Source organism: Hippocampus comes, unplaced genomic scaffold (assembly GCF_001891065.2).
Source record: "Hippocampus comes isolate QL1 unplaced genomic scaffold, H_comes_QL1_v1.1 scaffold102, whole genome shotgun sequence".
NCBI lineage: Eukaryota > Metazoa > Chordata > Actinopteri > Syngnathiformes > Syngnathidae > Hippocampus > Hippocampus comes.
Genome location: NW_017805487.1, coordinates 42,589 through 59,394, shown reverse-complemented (window position 1 = coordinate 59,394; position 16,806 = coordinate 42,589). Strand labels below are relative to the sequence as shown.

The 16,806-nt window shown below is 50.4% G+C and overlaps 4 protein-coding genes across 7 annotated transcripts in view; 3 read left to right on the top strand and 1 right to left on the bottom strand.

Annotated features, from left to right (window-relative positions):
• Positions 1-898: 898 nt before the first annotated feature.
• Positions 899-5,818, top strand: emb (embigin). The gene is made up of 8 exons (XM_019876165.1): positions 899-953; positions 1,738-1,921; positions 2,413-2,495; positions 2,783-2,919; positions 3,556-3,717; positions 3,793-3,913; positions 5,426-5,489; positions 5,569-5,818. Exons 1-8 carry the CDS (start codon positions 899-901, stop codon positions 5,627-5,629), a joined length of 867 nt encoding a protein of 288 aa, XP_019731724.1. The 3' UTR covers positions 5,630-5,818.
• A 268-nt stretch (positions 5,819-6,086) lies between these two features.
• Positions 6,087-9,608, bottom strand: mrps30 (mitochondrial ribosomal protein S30). The gene is made up of 5 exons (XM_019876196.1): positions 8,924-9,608; positions 8,445-8,590; positions 7,365-7,470; positions 7,101-7,277; positions 6,087-6,434 (listed from the first exon to the last, which is right to left on the bottom strand). Exons 1-5 carry the CDS (start codon positions 9,534-9,536, stop codon positions 6,151-6,153), a joined length of 1,326 nt encoding a protein of 441 aa, XP_019731755.1. The 5' UTR covers positions 9,537-9,608; the 3' UTR covers positions 6,087-6,150.
• A 45-nt stretch (positions 9,609-9,653) lies between these two features.
• Positions 9,654-11,261, top strand: hint2 (histidine triad nucleotide binding protein 2). 2 transcript variants are annotated; one of them, XM_019876197.1, is made up of 5 exons: positions 9,654-10,002; positions 10,146-10,283; positions 10,397-10,501; positions 10,918-10,990; positions 11,042-11,261. In XM_019876197.1, the coding sequence occupies exons 1-5, from the start codon at positions 9,898-9,900 to the stop codon at positions 11,167-11,169; spliced, it is 549 nt and encodes a 182-aa protein (XP_019731756.1). In that variant the 5' UTR covers positions 9,654-9,897; the 3' UTR covers positions 11,170-11,261. The 2 variants fall into 2 exon arrangements, with proteins under 2 accessions (XP_019731756.1, XP_019731757.1); XM_019876198.1 differs by having other exon boundaries at positions 9,665-10,002; positions 11,058-11,261.
• A 1,172-nt stretch (positions 11,262-12,433) lies between these two features.
• LOC109519572 (long-chain-fatty-acid--CoA ligase ACSBG2-like) overlaps positions 12,434-16,806 on the top strand; it is a 20,248-nt gene continuing 15,875 nt past the window's right edge. The window contains exons 1-3 of one of the 3 annotated variants that reach the window (XM_019876193.1): positions 12,434-12,598; positions 14,933-15,024; positions 15,720-15,997. In XM_019876193.1, the coding sequence (XP_019731752.1) occupies positions 14,934-15,024; positions 15,720-15,997 (369 nt within the window). In that variant the 5' untranslated portion in view covers positions 12,434-12,598; position 14,933. Of the gene's footprint in view, positions 12,599-14,267; positions 14,351-14,932; positions 15,030-15,719; positions 15,998-16,806 lie in introns of those variants that run through there. The other 2 variants (XM_019876192.1, XM_019876194.1) reach the window with 2 other exon arrangements.

The following is a 16,806-nucleotide window of genomic DNA, read 5'->3' as shown; positions in this document are numbered from 1 at the left end:
GATGATGTCAGTTTGCTTGTATGCACTGTACTCTTCAGGGTTTTTTTCTCAAGCATCTTTGCGGCGTCTGTGAGCTTTTTCAGTCCGCGGCCTGTTACTTTTGTGAGCTCGTTCTATGATCGGTGATCATTTTATGTTTGAGCATCATATTATTTCATGTTAAGATGACCTCAATTGCATTCTGGTGTTTAATAATTGCTCAGATATGCGCTGATGTTGGTAGCGTCTGATTGGCTGAAGAAAAGGAAAGCAGGAAGTGATTTGAGTTGCCAAGAGCGTGTTCTCGACGGTGCTGCGGTGCCGACGTCTTTTCAATGAATCCGCGCTCTTGCTTGGCTTGTGCGCGACTGCGACCACGTCGGCGGGAGCGTCCAATCAGGATGCGCAAAGGACATTGGTTGTGATTCTTGGACAACATCGCAGCGTACTCGCGCTGCGTTCTTTTATTTCGAGGAGGAAAGACGATTTGAGATGCAGAGTGAGCACGCAGTGAATGACGTCAACTCGTTTCTCGACGCATTCCGAAATCAAGCCGAGATCGTTGACCCCCTTCCACATTTTTCGGTGGATTCAAAACACTTCATTCAGCCTGATCGCTCTCGGCTTGTTTGTGAATCGGACCCGTTTTCAAAACCTTGCCCGTTTTTCGCTCTCATTCCCCAATCCAGTCGTGACGTTTCATGTGGACCTGTCTTGGCAGTTCTGAAACGATTCAAAATATGACACTTATCCTCAGGATAGTACGCCCTCCCGACTCAGGTCGCGCGAAGAAGGGCCGCGTGACGCGCGCTGACGTCACCGCGGATCATAGGCGAGAGGCTGAGGAGGAGGAGGAGGGGGAGGAGGAGAGCCACTGAGGACTCGCGCGACGTCTTGAGCCTTCCTCCTCGTCATCGGGATGCCGGCCTCCTGGATGCTCCTGCTGCTGGCCTGCTGCGGACGCGGCAACGCAAGTACAGTAAATGCGTTCGTACGTGGCGGGTGCGAGGGGCGCTGCGGTGACTTTGGACGCCGCGTCCTTCAAGCCACTTAACCTTGTGCTAAAAAAAAAAAAAAACAAGCAAACTCCGTTTTGTTTCCATGCTATGTCTCTCTCTCTTTCTTTCTTTCTTTCTTGATTGATTGATTGATTGAACGCCCCGTTTTGATCGAGGCATGCTTTAAGTTGACTGCACGCTCGGTACTGTTGCTCCTCACGTTGTGGCCAAAGACAGCGGCGAGCACGACTTTAGCGGTGAAGGACTTCATTCGAGACCTGAATTTGTACAAATGAACTTTGGCCTAACCTAATTCGAAGTGACTTGAAACACACGCGGAGCAGCAAATGTAACTGCGGCTTCTCCGCCTCTTCTTGCTGTTGACGACGCTGCCCGTTGTGCCGGCGTACCTCAGCGTCCCTCGAAAATTAACCGTGTACTGATTGAAAAAAAAATTTCATTTGAAAATCGGCGCTTTTAGTGTATGTGTGTGTGGGGGGGGGGGGCACAAACAAGCCGCAATGCAGTGGAGCCGACCTTTACTGTCCACTTCGGATTGTATTTCTTGCCAGAGACGGTTGGCGAGACGCTGACCCCGGTGGAGCTTGGTGGCCATTTGCCATCGGATGTGCAGAGTGTGTTCCTGAAAGGTCATAGGGGGGGAAAAAAAGGACACAACATTTGCTTAAGTAGAGATATTGTGGTGGTGTGACGTTTTTTTTTTTTTTTGGGGGGGGGGTGGACTATTTTTTTCCCATAGGTAAAAGCCACACGGCCAAAGTGGAAGTGTCAAGTCCCGTCAATCTGACGCTGCAGTGCAACTGGCCGCAGAACGGCAAACAGGCGGCCAACGTGACGGCATTCTGGAGAAAAGACGGGCGAGATATTGCCGGCAGTCACGTGACGCTGGAGCCGGAGAAGCGGCCGTTTCGGCTCACCAGAACGTAAGACGGCGGCGGCCGCGCGTCTCAAACTTTTGACACCGCCGAGCAAGTCCCTCGAAAAGACTTTTGCTCCCCAACTACTGCCGCGGTGACCAACGCCAACCAAGGGGCGGTCAGCCTAAGCACCCGAAATGGCGAGCCAGAGGAAGAGCGCTCGCTCGCTCGCTCGCTCTCCAAAACATGGCAGGTTGTAAGAACACAGCGGCGATGACCTCGATAAAAAGGCCCCAAATTGTGCAGCAATTCAAGGGCCGTCGCGCCGCTCGGTCTGACGTGCCCGCCGATTGCAGACAATACCAAGCCTTCGGTGAGACGTGGCAACTCCTTTCTGCCCATCTACACGGAGGATAAAGAACATATGACAGCGAGCACTGTGACCGTTTGCAGTCGAAAAGTGTTTTGATACATCCTGTGTGTGTGTGTGGGGGGGGGTGACGAGTTAAACTCTCTATCCAACAAATGGTTTTGTCTGCTCTCTGTTGCTTCTCGAGGTTCATCATCAAAGATGAAGAAAATCTGGGAAGGTACTCGTGCATGTTTGGAAATGAAGCAAAGGTCGATTTCATTTTGGCAGGTGAGTTTTCGCCATCACGAGTGAAAAAACGCCATCTACTGTAATTGCAAAACGATGTTTTCACTGAGCTTTTATTCCTCATTTCAAGTGGAAATGGAGACACTCATTTCAATGATCCAAACTCTTTTTCTTGCACTGTGCAGCGTTGTGGTGCTTTTAGTCAATGTCTGCAAGCATTTTGGTGGCGAATTTAGCTTTCGCCAGCAATCTCTCCTCAAGTTGCAGTCTCCCGTGACGATGATGGGCATGTTTTTTTTTTTTTTGTTTTTGCACTTTGCTCCCGCCAGTGCCGCACGTGGGCAACGTGCGGGACAAGCCGCTGGTCAGCTACGTCGGGGACTCGGTGGTGTTGGTGTGCAAGATGGACGACAGCAAGCCCGAACCCCGAAGCTGGTTGTGGTTTCGAGGCAACGGCACCGACAAGGTGTTCAAAGCCTTTGCTTTTGCTTTCTTTTACACCTCGGACCTTTCTGTCTTCAATCTTGATGAAAATACTGACGGTTCTCGCTCAAGTTTCAGAAGAAATTCAGCAAACACCACACGATACGATCCTTCCTTCCATCCATCAGTCCCTGTGGGTTTTTTTTTAAATATATGTCACGCCCACATTTTCCTTCTCAACACAAATGTTTAATGTTCATAACTCCATACCTTTAACTTTAATTTATTATTGATACCTGGATGGGCTTCTACTTCATAGACTTTTTAATTCATCTTTTTTTTTTTTTTTTTAATGCGGCCATGATCAATAAAAGGATTGTAATTTACGGACTACAAAACGCACCGGATTAAAAGCCGTGTCACGAGATCGGGTAAATCGATGGACGGTTTGACGTTCGTCAATAAAAATCCATCAATAATCCGCGTCGCATTAAAAGCTGCGGGGTTCAGAGTTTGGGAGGAAAAAAAATGTAGCGGCTTATAGTCGGGAAAATACGGCAAACATCTTGCGCGACAACGTGTGACCAAAACACCTGACTGAAGTTTGCTGTTCCATATGCCTCCCACCCTCCCCTCCCCCTCACTGATGTTTCTGTGGCATTTCCCGCTTTTGTTTTAGGAGCTGATCGATGCTTCGGGGGAACCTCAAAAGTACCAAATCCAAAACGACGGCAGGGCCGCCAAGCTGCACGTGTACAATCTGAGCCGCGACGACTCGGTTCTGTTCTTCTGCAACGCCGTATTTGCTCTCGGCGCGGCCGTCGGCCACCTGCAGCTAAAGGTAGCTCACCTGAACGTTTGCAGCTACATCTCACGGGCTAATTCATTTGGTTCTATTTTGGTCCATACTAAAAAGGTGATCACCGTTTACGAGCCCTTGAAGCCCTTCGTCGCCATCGTACTGGAGGTCCTTGTCCTGGTGGCAGCCATCTTGCTCTTTGAAAGGAGTCGCTCCAAGAAGGGCCAAGCGCACCAAAGTATGTTGGACATAACATGAGCAACGCCCGTGCCTTCTCGTAGCAACATTTGCTTGTCGTCGTAACATAAATAGGGAAATTAAAAAAAAAACCTCTGCTGTTCAGGACAACCGGACTGGAATACTCTTATTACAGTGGTACCTCTAGCTACGAAATGAATTGGTTCTGGAAGAAATGTCTTAACGAGAACATTTTGTAAGTAGAGACGTGTTTTCCATGTCAATGCCCTAATTCGTTCCAAGCCCCCCAAATTCGGACAAAAATCTTTCCTAAAGCATAAAAATGCATTTGTAACATGTAACAAATACATGTTAAAATTAGATCATTGCACAATAAACAAAAGTTGTGCGTCATATAAAAAACAAAGAATAAAGAATAAAAATGGCGGTCATTAAACTTAACTGCGTCCTCATCGACTTTTTGCCCTCTTTAGTTCACGTTGTCTCTCATGAGTGGTTTTTGCCTTTTGCCTGGCGTTTTATAAAGAACTGATCCAAGGACGTTTGCTTTTGCCGGCTTTTAGCAAACCTCCGAAAATATCCAAGGCAAACGTCAGCATAGTGAGCGATCGCCAGACTGGTGAGCACCTTTTCTGGGTGATTCACATAGACGTAAAACTATCGGGAAGTCGCAGACGCCTATCGACCTATTTCTCTATCGACACGCGTAGAAAACGGCGGTAGAAGTCCCTCTTAGCCAATGAGATGCCAGGATGATGCTCGGTATTAGCCAATGGCAGAGCAGTTATAAGTCGGAAACTTGGAGCTGCGAGTAGCAGGCCATACTGTAGTTTTACCTTTTGGATCTTGAAATGTTTTTTGTAACAAGAGGCAATATTTTCCTGTTGAGAGGTTTCGTAACTTGAACATTTCGTACGAAGAGATACCACTGTAGTATTATTATTTCTCAATAACCAAAGAACTTTCACAAGCTAGCCAATTAAATGTAGCTGGTTAGCTAACAGGTGACAAGCCAAAGTAAATGTTGCGGTAACTAGATTCTAACTAGCAATAGTAATTCGGAGATATGCCACATGGCGGGGGGAAACCATTTTTTTAAGTCGCTTGGTCGCCTTTTTTCCCCCCAACCCGAGTAAACTCTTGCCACGGTTTGGTTTCAGCCACAGGCGCTTCGACCCGGGGAGCTCGTTGAACTGCCGGTTGAGTGCAAGTGCCTGTGACTAAAAGCAAACTGTGGCAGGATTTTTTTCACTTGATGGACCTGCATTGCCACTTCTAGCTCGACATCTAACCAACTGTTACTTACTTGCCAACAAAATGTCTGATTGGCGAACTAACTTACGAGAAAGGTATCGTCGTTCACTAAATATCTTAAGAACCGAGGAACTCGGGTATCTAACTCATTGTCGAATGAACTGACTAACTGGACGTGTGTCTAAACAACTTTTACCAGCTAGCTAACTCATCAACTTGTCGCATTCACGCTTGGAGGCGGTTATCGTGCATGCTTTGACAGCGTGTAAAGAAGTCATCTTTTGTATTGACCAATCAGCCTCGGGGAACGCGCTGGAAAACGCGGAGCCCCCGACCAACGGCGAGCCGTCGTCGTCCGCCGCGTGAGTAGCCGCCGCCACGCACTGCCTGGTTCTCTCGCGGACGTTGATTATTATTATTATTTTTTTGGTGACCTCTTAGGGCGTCGGGAGAACGCAACGGGCTGGAAGAAAAGCCCTCGGCCAGGCAACGCAAGGCTTGAAAACGTCACGCACCAAAAGCAACGAACTGCACGCGGATTGGAGAGCTCCAGCGTAGCTCCCAATCCAACGTCTCTACCCGACCGAGTATGACGAAGAAGCAAACGGAGCGCAGGCAAAAGGCAACAACCGCACCGGAACTGAGTGCAAATCTTCTCAACTGATTTCAATGTCGAGGTGCATGTCGCTGGAGAACGTGGTGAGCACTCATCATTTTGGGTGATGATTTGATTTTTTTTTTTTTGTTTTTGTTATGTGGGATCATCGTCGGTGCCAATCCACTTTTCCTGTTCCATATGCGGTACATACTGAGCTGCATGTCTTTCATTGTGTGAAGAGGCTCACATTTCATTGACGGTGTTGCTAAACGCTGTCATTAAAATCAGTGTGTCACCAAGACGAGCTGGTGTCTAACAATCACTTTTTCGCATGTAATTGCACGCAAGCCACTTTTACTGCTCTACAAAGAAGGTGGTGAGTTTTTCCTTTTATTTCTTTTATTTTGGTCCAACTTCCCGCTCCTTCATGTCCCGACGGGGACGTCGTCTTGGGGCCGACGGAGCAGGAAACGCACCAGGAGCAGCAGCGCGCGGTCATTGAGGCCCAGCACGCGGCCGTCCTCCACGCCGTCGTAGAGGGGCACGCTCTCGCTGCCCCACAGGAGGTTCTTGCGGGCGTTGCCGACGTCGGTCCGCGCGGACAACGCCAGGGTGTTGAGCTGGTAGCAGAAGAAGGAGAAGTGGCGGCCGTCGCTGACCACCGCTTGTGACACGAACGCTCTGCTCACGTCCTCGTGATTCCAGAAACCTAAGGTGTTGAAAAATGACATCAAGTCTTTCGAAACGAACCATTCTTGACATAGGATCAAAATGCGATGCGTACACCAGGGGTGGCCAACCAGTTAGAGACTAAGAGCCACATCAGACACACGTCAGCATCACCCCAACCCGCCTTTCACTCGCTCACTTCATAAATATTAAAACAAACCATTAAATACAAGTTAAAACGTTTGAAAAGAAACGTATCTTTTATGAATTTAGTCGACAAGTAAATGCACATTACTTGTCGCGGTGAAGCGAGCGATGAATCACCAACTAGTTAATTATCGATTCATTTGATATTCACTTTGAGAATCGATCGTTTTTGAGAACTTCAATGTCAAATTGTCGCGATCTGTTCCTTGAAACACGGCCCCATTTTGGAATAGATCTAGTTTTGAACCTTATTCATCGACAAAATAATCAACAGATTGTCGGTGGTTGCAGCTCGAGTTTATTTTGGATTATTCTATGAAATATTGGTGACACTACATTACGTTTTAGTGTTTAAAAAAATCACGGAAAACTATTCAAGTCACTTCATTGTTTTCGTCTTTGGGGCTTTTGTTTTTGCTCAGTGCTATTTTTCAAAATGTCCACTTTCAAATCTGCGTGAAAAGAGCGATGCGATGTCGTGAACATTTGGGTGCCGCACCTTGGTAGGAGGCCTGCGCGGCGGTCCACGCAAACAGGCTGGCGATGGCGTTGGCCCTGAGGAACACCTCCACCTGGTCCGACTGCCGGCGACGGGCCAGGCGATCCCTGTGGTAGCGATCGGGCACCAGGTGGAACTGCGTGTGACCGTAGCACGCCGGGTCCGGCGCCTTGGAACCTGTCGGGAGCGCCGCCGCCGCCACGCGCGCATCTGATGACACCCCGAGACGCTTTGCGCGGCGCCGCACGAGAAGCGGGGGCTCACCTGTGAAGATGGTGTTGGCGTACTGCCTCCTGAACAGCGGCAGCCGGTCGGGAGCGTACGGAACTTCGGGGACGTCGGCGTCGTAAGAAGCCTCGATCGGGACCAACTGGGTTCGGCGGACGCACGGTCAGTCGACAACGCCGTTTTGGGCACAATTAAGATGGCGTAAAACAGGCACGTCCGGCTCCGGAGGGCCGCCGTCCCGTCCCGCCCGTTTTGCGGCTCTCCCGGGAGAGCCGCAGGACGGGACGGCGGCCCTCGAGGACCGACGCTGGACAGCCCCAGTGTCAAATGACAAAGCAGTCGTTGCAATGACGATAGCTTTGATACTTACGCATTGAGTTCAATTGATTATTAGCATGATTTCATTTCCTACAATTCTCATCAATCTGCCTCGGTGCTTTTTTTAAATTTTTGTACGCGTTTTCAACTTGTTTTCTGTTGTGACAGCTGTCTGGGCCGGATTTTAAATCGTCGTCAATCTGCTTTAGTCCTTCCGTACTCGGCCGGCCGTGATCCCGCTAACATGTTCGCATTTGATCAGTTCTCGTCAGAATCGGCGTCGAGGGCGAGCCCTTTTGAGGATGGCGCGATCAAGCGAGGCCTAACCTGAGGCAGCTGCCGCGTGATTCGAATCTGACAGAGCGGGCGGTCGTCAATCTGGAACCTGATGGGCTCCAGGTTCCCCCTTCTGTGGCCCCTCGGGACGATCCTCTCCCCTCTTCTCCAGTAGAAGCCCACCTGGGGATTCATATCTGACGAGACACAACGGCAGCATTTGCGCTCCTCCCACAAAGTTTGACATCTGGGGCTCTCATCTGAATTTTCAGGCTCAACCTCAAAAACGCCCGAACCCTCTGCAGGTGAACTTAATCGGAACGTTCTCTGAACGCACATGTCAAATGTTTCCGTTCTCCAATCGGGAGCTGAACGACTTCAGCTCCTTGTTCGAGAGCCCAAATGTGTGCACAATGCACTGAAACATTGGACATGGAACGAGTAAATTTAAAAAAAAAAAGAAAAGAGACTTGACTCGGGTTAAGCTGTAAACCGTGCGTGCGTTCGTAAGCGAGGCCTAACCTGAGGCAGCTGCCGCGTGATTCGAATCTGACAGAGCGGGCGGTCGTCAATCTGGAACCTGATGGGCTCCAGGTTCCCCCTTCTGTGGCCCCTCGGGACGATCCTCTCCCCTCTTCTCCAGTAGAAGCCCACCTGGGGATTCATATCTGACGAGACACAACGGCAGCATTTGCGCTCCTCCCACAAAGTTTGACATCTGGGGCTCTCATCTGAATTTTCAGGCTCAACCTCAAAAACGCCCGAACCCTCTGCAGGTGAACTTAATCGGAACGTTCTCTGAACGCACATGTCAAATGTTTCCGTTCTCCAACCGGGAGCTGAACGACTTCAGCTCCTTGTTCGAGAGCCCAAATGTGTGCACAATGCACTGAAACATTGGACATGGAACGAGTAAATTAAAAAAAAAAAAAGAAAAGAGACTTGACTCGGGTTAAGCTGTAAACCGTGCGTGCGTTCGTAGACAATGGGACGTTTTCTACCCATGCTGGAGTGGAGAAGCAGCGGGTTGTGTTTGGCCAGGCCGTACGTTAAGGCTTTGACCAAGCTCCTCAGAAAGGGCCCCTCGATGAGCTCTTGTCGTCGGTACACGAACGGCCGACGTCTCATCAGGTGCCAGTGGTCGTGGAGGATCACGCGAGTCACCGCCGAGCGGATTTCGTCGAACGCCTCCTCGCCAATGTCGAGCTTTTCGGTCGCCGCCTTCTCCTTCTCCTCCACATCTTTCTCCTTCTCCCCGGCGGCACGACGCCGATCAGCGCCGAGTTGTTCGGGCAAGCCGGCGATGTACGCGGTCTTGGTGAAGTGCTGGTACCATTTATCCGCGTTGCGCGCGAACGTCTGCGGGTAGACGACGTACTTTTTGCGCTCGATGCGCGTGAGGAGCCGCAGTTTATCCTGCGGCGGGGAGGCTTTTATCCGCTCCACTTGCTCCTCGACCTGACGCGCCCGGGCCGATTTGCTTTTGGCCGTGAGAGAGGGCTTAACGGGCGGGTAGACGGCCTCCTTGACCGCCGTCGCCTCGCCGTGGACGAGCCTGTGCTTTGTCGCCAAGTTTAGGGGAAGGCGAAAGGGCAGCCTTGTGCGGGCCGCCATGTTTTTTTCCCCCCTTCTTCGTTTCCCTCTCGCGAAAAGGGAGACGAGGACAGCTCACACTTGACAACAGCGCCCCCTGTTGTCAAGTGTGAGCTGTTGTATTTCAATACTTTGGTACGCGTTAAAATGTCATTCGTGATACATCTTTCCCCAAACATGGCTAAATAATTCAAAAGAAAAAAAACTCTTAGTTTGTGACAAATATCGACAAATATCGAGTGCGAATGTCAAGTTAACGAGGTGCCTTGAAGGCAACACAAAGGCAGCGACGACGAGCTTCCCCGAGGAAACTCGAAACCTCCTGCGTGCTTCTGTTTGAGGACGTCGCGCTTTGACGTGGGCATATTGGAGAAGGACAACAATGGCGCCTCTGGCCATGTTTTACCGGCATATTCTCCGAACCTGCTTGCTTCCGAGCCGAACGGCGGCCCTATTCGGCGGTTTGCAACTTGTTTGCGGAGCCCGGGTAGCTATTCTCTTTTGTCATATTTCGAGCTGGCTCTTTTTGAAATTCTAATCCTATGATAATGTGGTTCGATTCGAGACAGTGACGTAATATTGTTAGCGCGTGTTTGAGCGTTCTTTTTGATTTGCGCTCCCTTTCTTCAGCGAGCTCTGTGCACCGGAAGTGACGAAGTACGACTGGCGGAAAAGGCCGGTAAGAAATCTGGCCGCCCGGCTGCCACTATCTTCTCCAAAGTGATTGAAAGAAGCCTCCCTGCAGATATCATATATGAGGACGACAAGGTACGCATGTGCTTGTAAATCAACAATGAAATCTCCTTGGAATTAAGTGTGTGTGTGTGTGTGTGTGTGTGTGTGTGTGCTTGCGCACGCGTGCGTGTGCCCTCCACTCCCAGTGTCTGGCTTTTCGAGACATCAGTCCACAGGCTCCAGTTCATTTCCTGGTTATCCCAAAGATGCTCATTCCCAGGATAAGTGAAGCCAAAGATGACGACGCTGAGGTGAGATGGAGAGAGAGGCATTTTTTTTTTTGAATGTCCATCATGAAGTTCCCACACAATACTAATTGCCCGAAAGCAGGGGTGTCCAAAGTGGGTCCTCAAGGACCGCCGGCCCGTCCTGCCCGTTTTGCGGCTCTCCCGAGAGCAACGCACCCGATTCAAATCATCAGGAACGTTGTAATGCTGCTTCAGGGCTGGCTGATGAGCTGATCGTCTGCATCAGGTGTGTTGCATCAGGAGAGCTGCAAAACAGGCGGCGCGGCGGCCCTCCGGGTCCGGAGCTGGACACGCCTGCCCTCAAGTCATCATTCTCAAAGAAAAAGTCCCACCTTTTGGAAGCCTTGCGGGATTGAGTCATGCCCCGCTCCACGTGTGAAGAAAAGCATGAAATGTGAGTTTCCGCTGTCCCCGTGCAGCTGCTGGGCCATTTGCTGGTCGTGGCCAAAAAGGTGGCGAAGCAGGAAGCGCTCACGGAAGGTTATCGAGTGGGTGAGTGGCCCGTTGACGCGGGGAAAGAGTTGAAGAGTTGTTTTGATCAAGTTGTTGTGCTCTGCAGTCATCAACGACGGCAAACACGGCGCTCAGTCTGTCTACCATCTTCACCTTCACGTGTTGGGAGGCAGACAGATGACGTGGCCTCCGGGATGAACGCATGCATGCTTACGTAGATTAGTACTACCTGTTGACAACGTGCAATGTGAGTATATTTCCTCTACTTGTATCAGCAAAACAGCAAAAATAAAAATTCACAAAATGTTGACTTTTTTTTTTTAAATTTGGGAACAATATCACTGCAGGCGAGGCAAGACCACATTTTGTATATACAATACATCTCGTTTCTCGTTCTTTGAAGAAGCTACGTTCGGTCTCTTTGCTCCGCGAAGGTATTCGGAAATGCTTTTTGGTGCTGTGTGAAGCACATCGCGTTGCCTTGCGGATGGAACGTGCTCTTCTGTAAAATGCTTTGTTGCAGTTGCAGTGCTATAAATCGACATGTATGAGATATCTTCCAAAATGGAAGAGAAAAATGCCTTCTTTAACCTCAAGGGGCAAGCGCGAGCTTCCGTCGTCTTGTCCGAAATGTTTCCCGTTTCCGTCCTGGAGTCAAGTTGGCAGTGAGGAGCGACCTGGACAATCATTGACACGCAAGCTCTGTGCTATGTGGGGTCACATGTGGTGTGATTCTTGGACTTGTGGTGTGTGTGTGTGTGTGTGTGTGTGTGTAAGGTTAATGTGCGTAGGTGGAAACAAGGCTAAACTTTCCCGCCCGTTCCCTTAAAAAAGAAGAAAGCAGACCAAACGGCACGCAAGCAAATAGCTTTCGTATGAACGAAATTTCAGAAACGACTTTCTTCTCTTGAACGTCAGACACGTGATGCGGTCGACCGGAAGCGTTCCCCTAACCTTCATGTCGTCTCGTAGCTATTTCTGGAAATGCAGTGAACGGCCCTTTATGGTGGGCACTGCGTCCGGTTGGATTGAGGATTTTGAGCCCTCACGCCCGCTTTAAAATGATTCCGACACACTTTTCAACCATCATGGGAATGGATTGGAACAAAAAGGGAACGGAGAGCAAACGCTACCCGACGTCATGTTGCCGTGTACGTGCGAGTGCCTTCGAGGGGCGGGGCCAGTCTTGTGTTGTGTGAGCAATGGCCGGCAGCATCTCCTGCATTTTTCTAGTTCGATCAATTAAAAAGTGTGTGTGTGTGTTTAATGAAAGAAAAAGCAGAAAAACGATCTTACATGTGGGTGAAAAATGACCTGCCAACACTGCGTTTCGCGTCCCGGTGTAGCCTGGTGTCATGTCAGCAGTGTCAACTTGAGTCAGCTGACGAACACAAACAAGCCTGCTGGCGGGTCTTCGTCACCTTGGCGAGTCGCGACCTTGGCAGATGATTTTTTATTTTTTTTCCTCCCCCCCACCGCACCCCCACCCCAGAGGGTGCCGCCGTCCTGCCGGCCAAGTGGGCAGGACCGAGGGAATGGCGTGCCCCGCGCGCGGCCTTTGCGTCGGTCAAAAACGGAGGCCTCGCGAAGCGGTCGCTCAGGCCGGCCCAACCTTCTCCGCGAGTTCCAGCGATTCCCCGCAAGGAGGTAAGATGGCTCGCCGCTGCACTTTGTCTTCTTCCATGTCCGCACGTCGATGCTTGGCACACGCGCTACGTCCTTCCTCTGCCGGTCCGCGTCGTGAGTTTGGGCAGAAACAAAAAACAAACAAAACAAAACACAAAATAACTGTCATGTGACAATCAAGTTGTTTGCGTCTATTTGAAGAAAAAGATTATTTTTTTCCCCACAAGAAAACAGACTTTGAAAAAGTAAAGTTGGCTTTTTAATCAAAGAAAGAAGTATTACACGTGAATTGTATCCATAAAAATATTGAAAAAGTTGTTTTGACACAATGAAAATGTCATTTTGTCTGTTAAAGAAGCAATTCATATTTTTTCAAAGTAGTGTCACGAATAAAATGTGAATATTCTCCAGACAACACCAGAGTAGTCATATTATTCCCCTCCATTGAAATCCTACTTTTTTCTTTTGTTTCGCTAAAATGGACTCATTAAAAAAGAAAAGAAATCACGTTGACCCGCTTTATGATATCATGCGTTCATTCCAACAATATCGACATTTTTTTCCAAACGCAAAATGTTGACGCGCTTCCACGAATGTTCCGAGAGCAACTTGATTTGGGCCCGCTTGCCCTTATCGCCCCAGAAGTGCAATCGAAAGAAAGATGAGTTGAGTTCAGTGTGGCGCTTGCTTGCTTGCTTGCTTGGACTGGATTTGACACTTCCAAATACCATCGGCCAGACTTTGCTGGTCTTGCTTAAGATGTTTTCGGCCGAAGGAAAATGGAGCAAAGTTCAGTGCAATTGGTGACAACACACACACACACACACACACACACACACACGACAGGTCAGACTGAGTTGATGACATGTCATTCAACTTTTTGTCCACTAGGCGGAGCAGGCGTTTCACGAGTGCACGTCGTCTCCCGAAAAGGTCGTTTTTTTTTTTCGAATGCGCTCATGTTAAAAAAAGGGGGGCGGGTATCAAGAAAAGAACTTTAGCCAACAATGTCATCATACTAAGAAAAAAAAGCGGTCTTTTGCTCAATTGTCAATTTTTTCGATAGTTTTATTTCTTCAGCAAAGAAAAAAAAAATTTTCAATAAAGATTTTTCGAGGAATAAAATATTCATCTTTTTCCAACTTTTTTATTTTTAGTCAAGTCGGCTTTATTGCACAGCTGATATTTCTTTCCTCTCAACCGCAGTGCAAACGTGCAGTGCATCGAAAACTAAGGGCAGCAAAAGTGAACTGTATAAAAAAAAAAACATCACTCTAAACAAATAAAAATAGATGATAAATGATAAGAAAATGTGACTTTTTGTAGCCTTAAAAAATCATCTTGGAGTATGTCTTCATTGTTCTGAGCCGAACTTGAAGCTGTTGGCATCATGTTTCTGTCTTTGCAGGACATTTAACCACAACTTGACACCTTTCGGCTCTTCGTTTGTGTTTATTGTGAAACGCGAGGCGCTAGCTCAGCGTCGGTTTTTTAGGTGAAGGGTAAAAGTGTTGGGGAAGGGGAAAAGTAAAAAAAAAAAAAAAAAAAAAAAAAAAAAAAGCGTGTCACAATGGCGTCCGGGCGTCAAAATCCCGAGATTTCCACACGGACGCGGTCGGTGTTGCAACGCGACCGCTATAAAACGAAGGCCGGGCCTTCTCGCGGCTTTTCATCTCGGCCTCGGTCAACACGCGGCAGCTCGGAACGACGCAAGATGGCCGACGGCGCCTCGGGCGGCGGGCTCGCGGGCGCACGCGGACGCGGCGGCGACAGGTACGCGCGCGGACTGGGAAGCCCAAATGAAATGTGACGAGCGCCGGCTCGAGCGGCGGCGGACTTTGCGACCTGCCGCGGGTTGGCGCGCGTTCTTCCAAAACCACGTTTGGAATTGTTTAGTGGCGCTCCAAGATGAAGTTTTCTGGACAGTCCAAGGCAGTTATTGCGTATTTGATGGAAGCGCTTGAGCTCGGTGTGTTGAATTTCCCGAGGGGGATCCCCCGGGGAGAGGGAAGTCCGGGCTTTTCCATTCCTTTCCACGCGGAAAGGGGCTTTGCCCATTTAGCCGTTCCAGCACTGCCAAGGCCGATTTTATTCTGAGGTTCGCAAATGAAGCCGGCCGCTGACTCGGCGATGACCGCCTGAGAGCACGTAGACCGCACGCAACACGTTCAACACAATTTATTCTCCGCTTCTCTCTCTTCACGTCATCCGTGAAGATCCAAGGAAATAACAAAACAAAGGAAGGGACAGAAGGCCCCGATCCGTGATCAAAATCGTCCCGTAACGTGACGTGCGCAAGTAGCTGAAAAGTCAAGCGGTGATTTTTTTCCCTCCGTTGTGTATTTGTGGTCGCAGTATGGCAGATTCCTCGCCTGTCGTCGGCGATCGCAGCGGGAAGGACGCGCGCCGGAGCGAAGCCTCGGCCGCGCCGCAACAGCCACGAGGAGGTACCGTTTTTTTGTCTGATAGCAATTTGGAAGACAATTGTCACACTTTATTGAACAGGGCGGCCCGGCGGTCAGCGCGTCCACCTCAAGGTGCAGAGGCACCGGGTTCGATTCCTCCGGCCTCCCTGCGTGGCGTTTGCACGTTCTCCCTGGGCCTGCGTGGCTTTTCTCCGGGTACTCCGCTTTGCTCCCACGTTCCCAAAACATGCACGGCGGGCTGATTGAACGCTCCAAATTGTCCCCGGGTGTGAGTGTGAAGGCGACTTCATGAGATCAGTCTTGTCTCAAGCAGGATACGTGCGCCACTTTGTCATGACTAAGGCCCCAGTTCTTTGTTTTGGGGGGGGGGGCAGTGTGTGTGGTGCCACAGATGACTCTAGTAAATGCTTGTTGGCCGCGCTAGTAGGATCATTTCAGAAGCAAGAAGCCTGCCGGATCCTTGGTAAGCGGCGTGCGTCTGACAGAGGGAAACACCCCCCCCCAAAAACCGGGGCCAGTTTGTGCCGTGTTTGTGTTGAGCAAACAAAATGTCTTGGAAGCTTTCAAAACCAGACGGGCAGGTCCACGCGCACGCGCGCAGTCAGCAGGCTGCCAGTAACGTCTCGGGTGACGCGGAGGCCGCGCCGGGGAGGCGGGGCCTCCGCGTCACAGCCCGGCCTCGCCCGGTCACGGCAGCTGCCCCTGTTGCCCCTCAGAGCCCCTCGCCGCCGTCCCGCTGAGGCCCCCGGAGGCCTCCCTGGCCCCGGCCGAGCGGCTGTGGAGCGCCGACGGGGAGGGGGCGGTGCGCCTGAGGATGGAGGAGTCGGGCCCGGCCGCCGACGCGCCTCGAACGGTGCACCAAATGTTCCTGGAGACGGTGGAGGCCTTCGGGGAGCGCCCGGCCGTGGCGAGCAAGGAGGACGGCCGGTGGCGGACGCTGACGTGGGCGCAGTACTACCGGGAGTGCCGGACGGCCGCCAAGAGCTTCATCAAGGTCTGCCTTCGCTTCTCCGGAGACGCGACGGTCTTTGGCGTTCACGCCGACGCGCGCTCGTTGACGGCAACCTTCCTTTTCCTGAAAATTGGAGTTGAGCCCCCAATTGTCTTTGATGGGGAAGAAAACCGACCCGAAACGGCGTCTCCTTTGATGTTTCCAAACTGCACAGACGTTTGCTTCGGATTTAGGATTTGATGTTTCGGCGAGAACGCGGGCTCTTGGAAAACGTACGCCCGAGACTCGTCTCGGGAGGCTCGATTGTCCGAGTCGGACGAAACGAAAGATGTCAACAAATTCAGAGTGTCGTTTTTTGTTTTTTTCCTTTTGCATTTCATATTCGGTCAGGATGAAAAGTCGTCTTTGGAGGAACATGAAGTCGTTTCACCCGTCACGCAAAAAAGTTGATCTGTTGAGAACAAGAGCGTTGGAATCTTCACAAAAGCGCCAAAACACTCAGACAGGAAAGTGAAAGATGAAGAGCCAGACAGCATTTTGTTTTGCAAAAAGAACGCCTTCCGCCGTTGACCTTGAGCGCGCAGCTGAGGCCTTTTGGCGCCGTGCGTCTCTTGCGCTCTCTGACGACAGCCGCCTCCGATCGCTCGCTTCCACTGTCGACTTGTGCTTGCACCCCAAACTCTGCGGGGAGAAGCGTCCTTGTATTTTAGCCATGCGACATCTCCATCTTGGCTTCCAGACCCTCTTCCCTGGACCTGTTGGATGGAGGTCAAAAGTCAAAGCAGTAAAAATGTGTGTGTGTGTGTGTGTGTGTGTGTGTGTGTGTGTGTGTCTAGCTCGGTCTGGAGCGC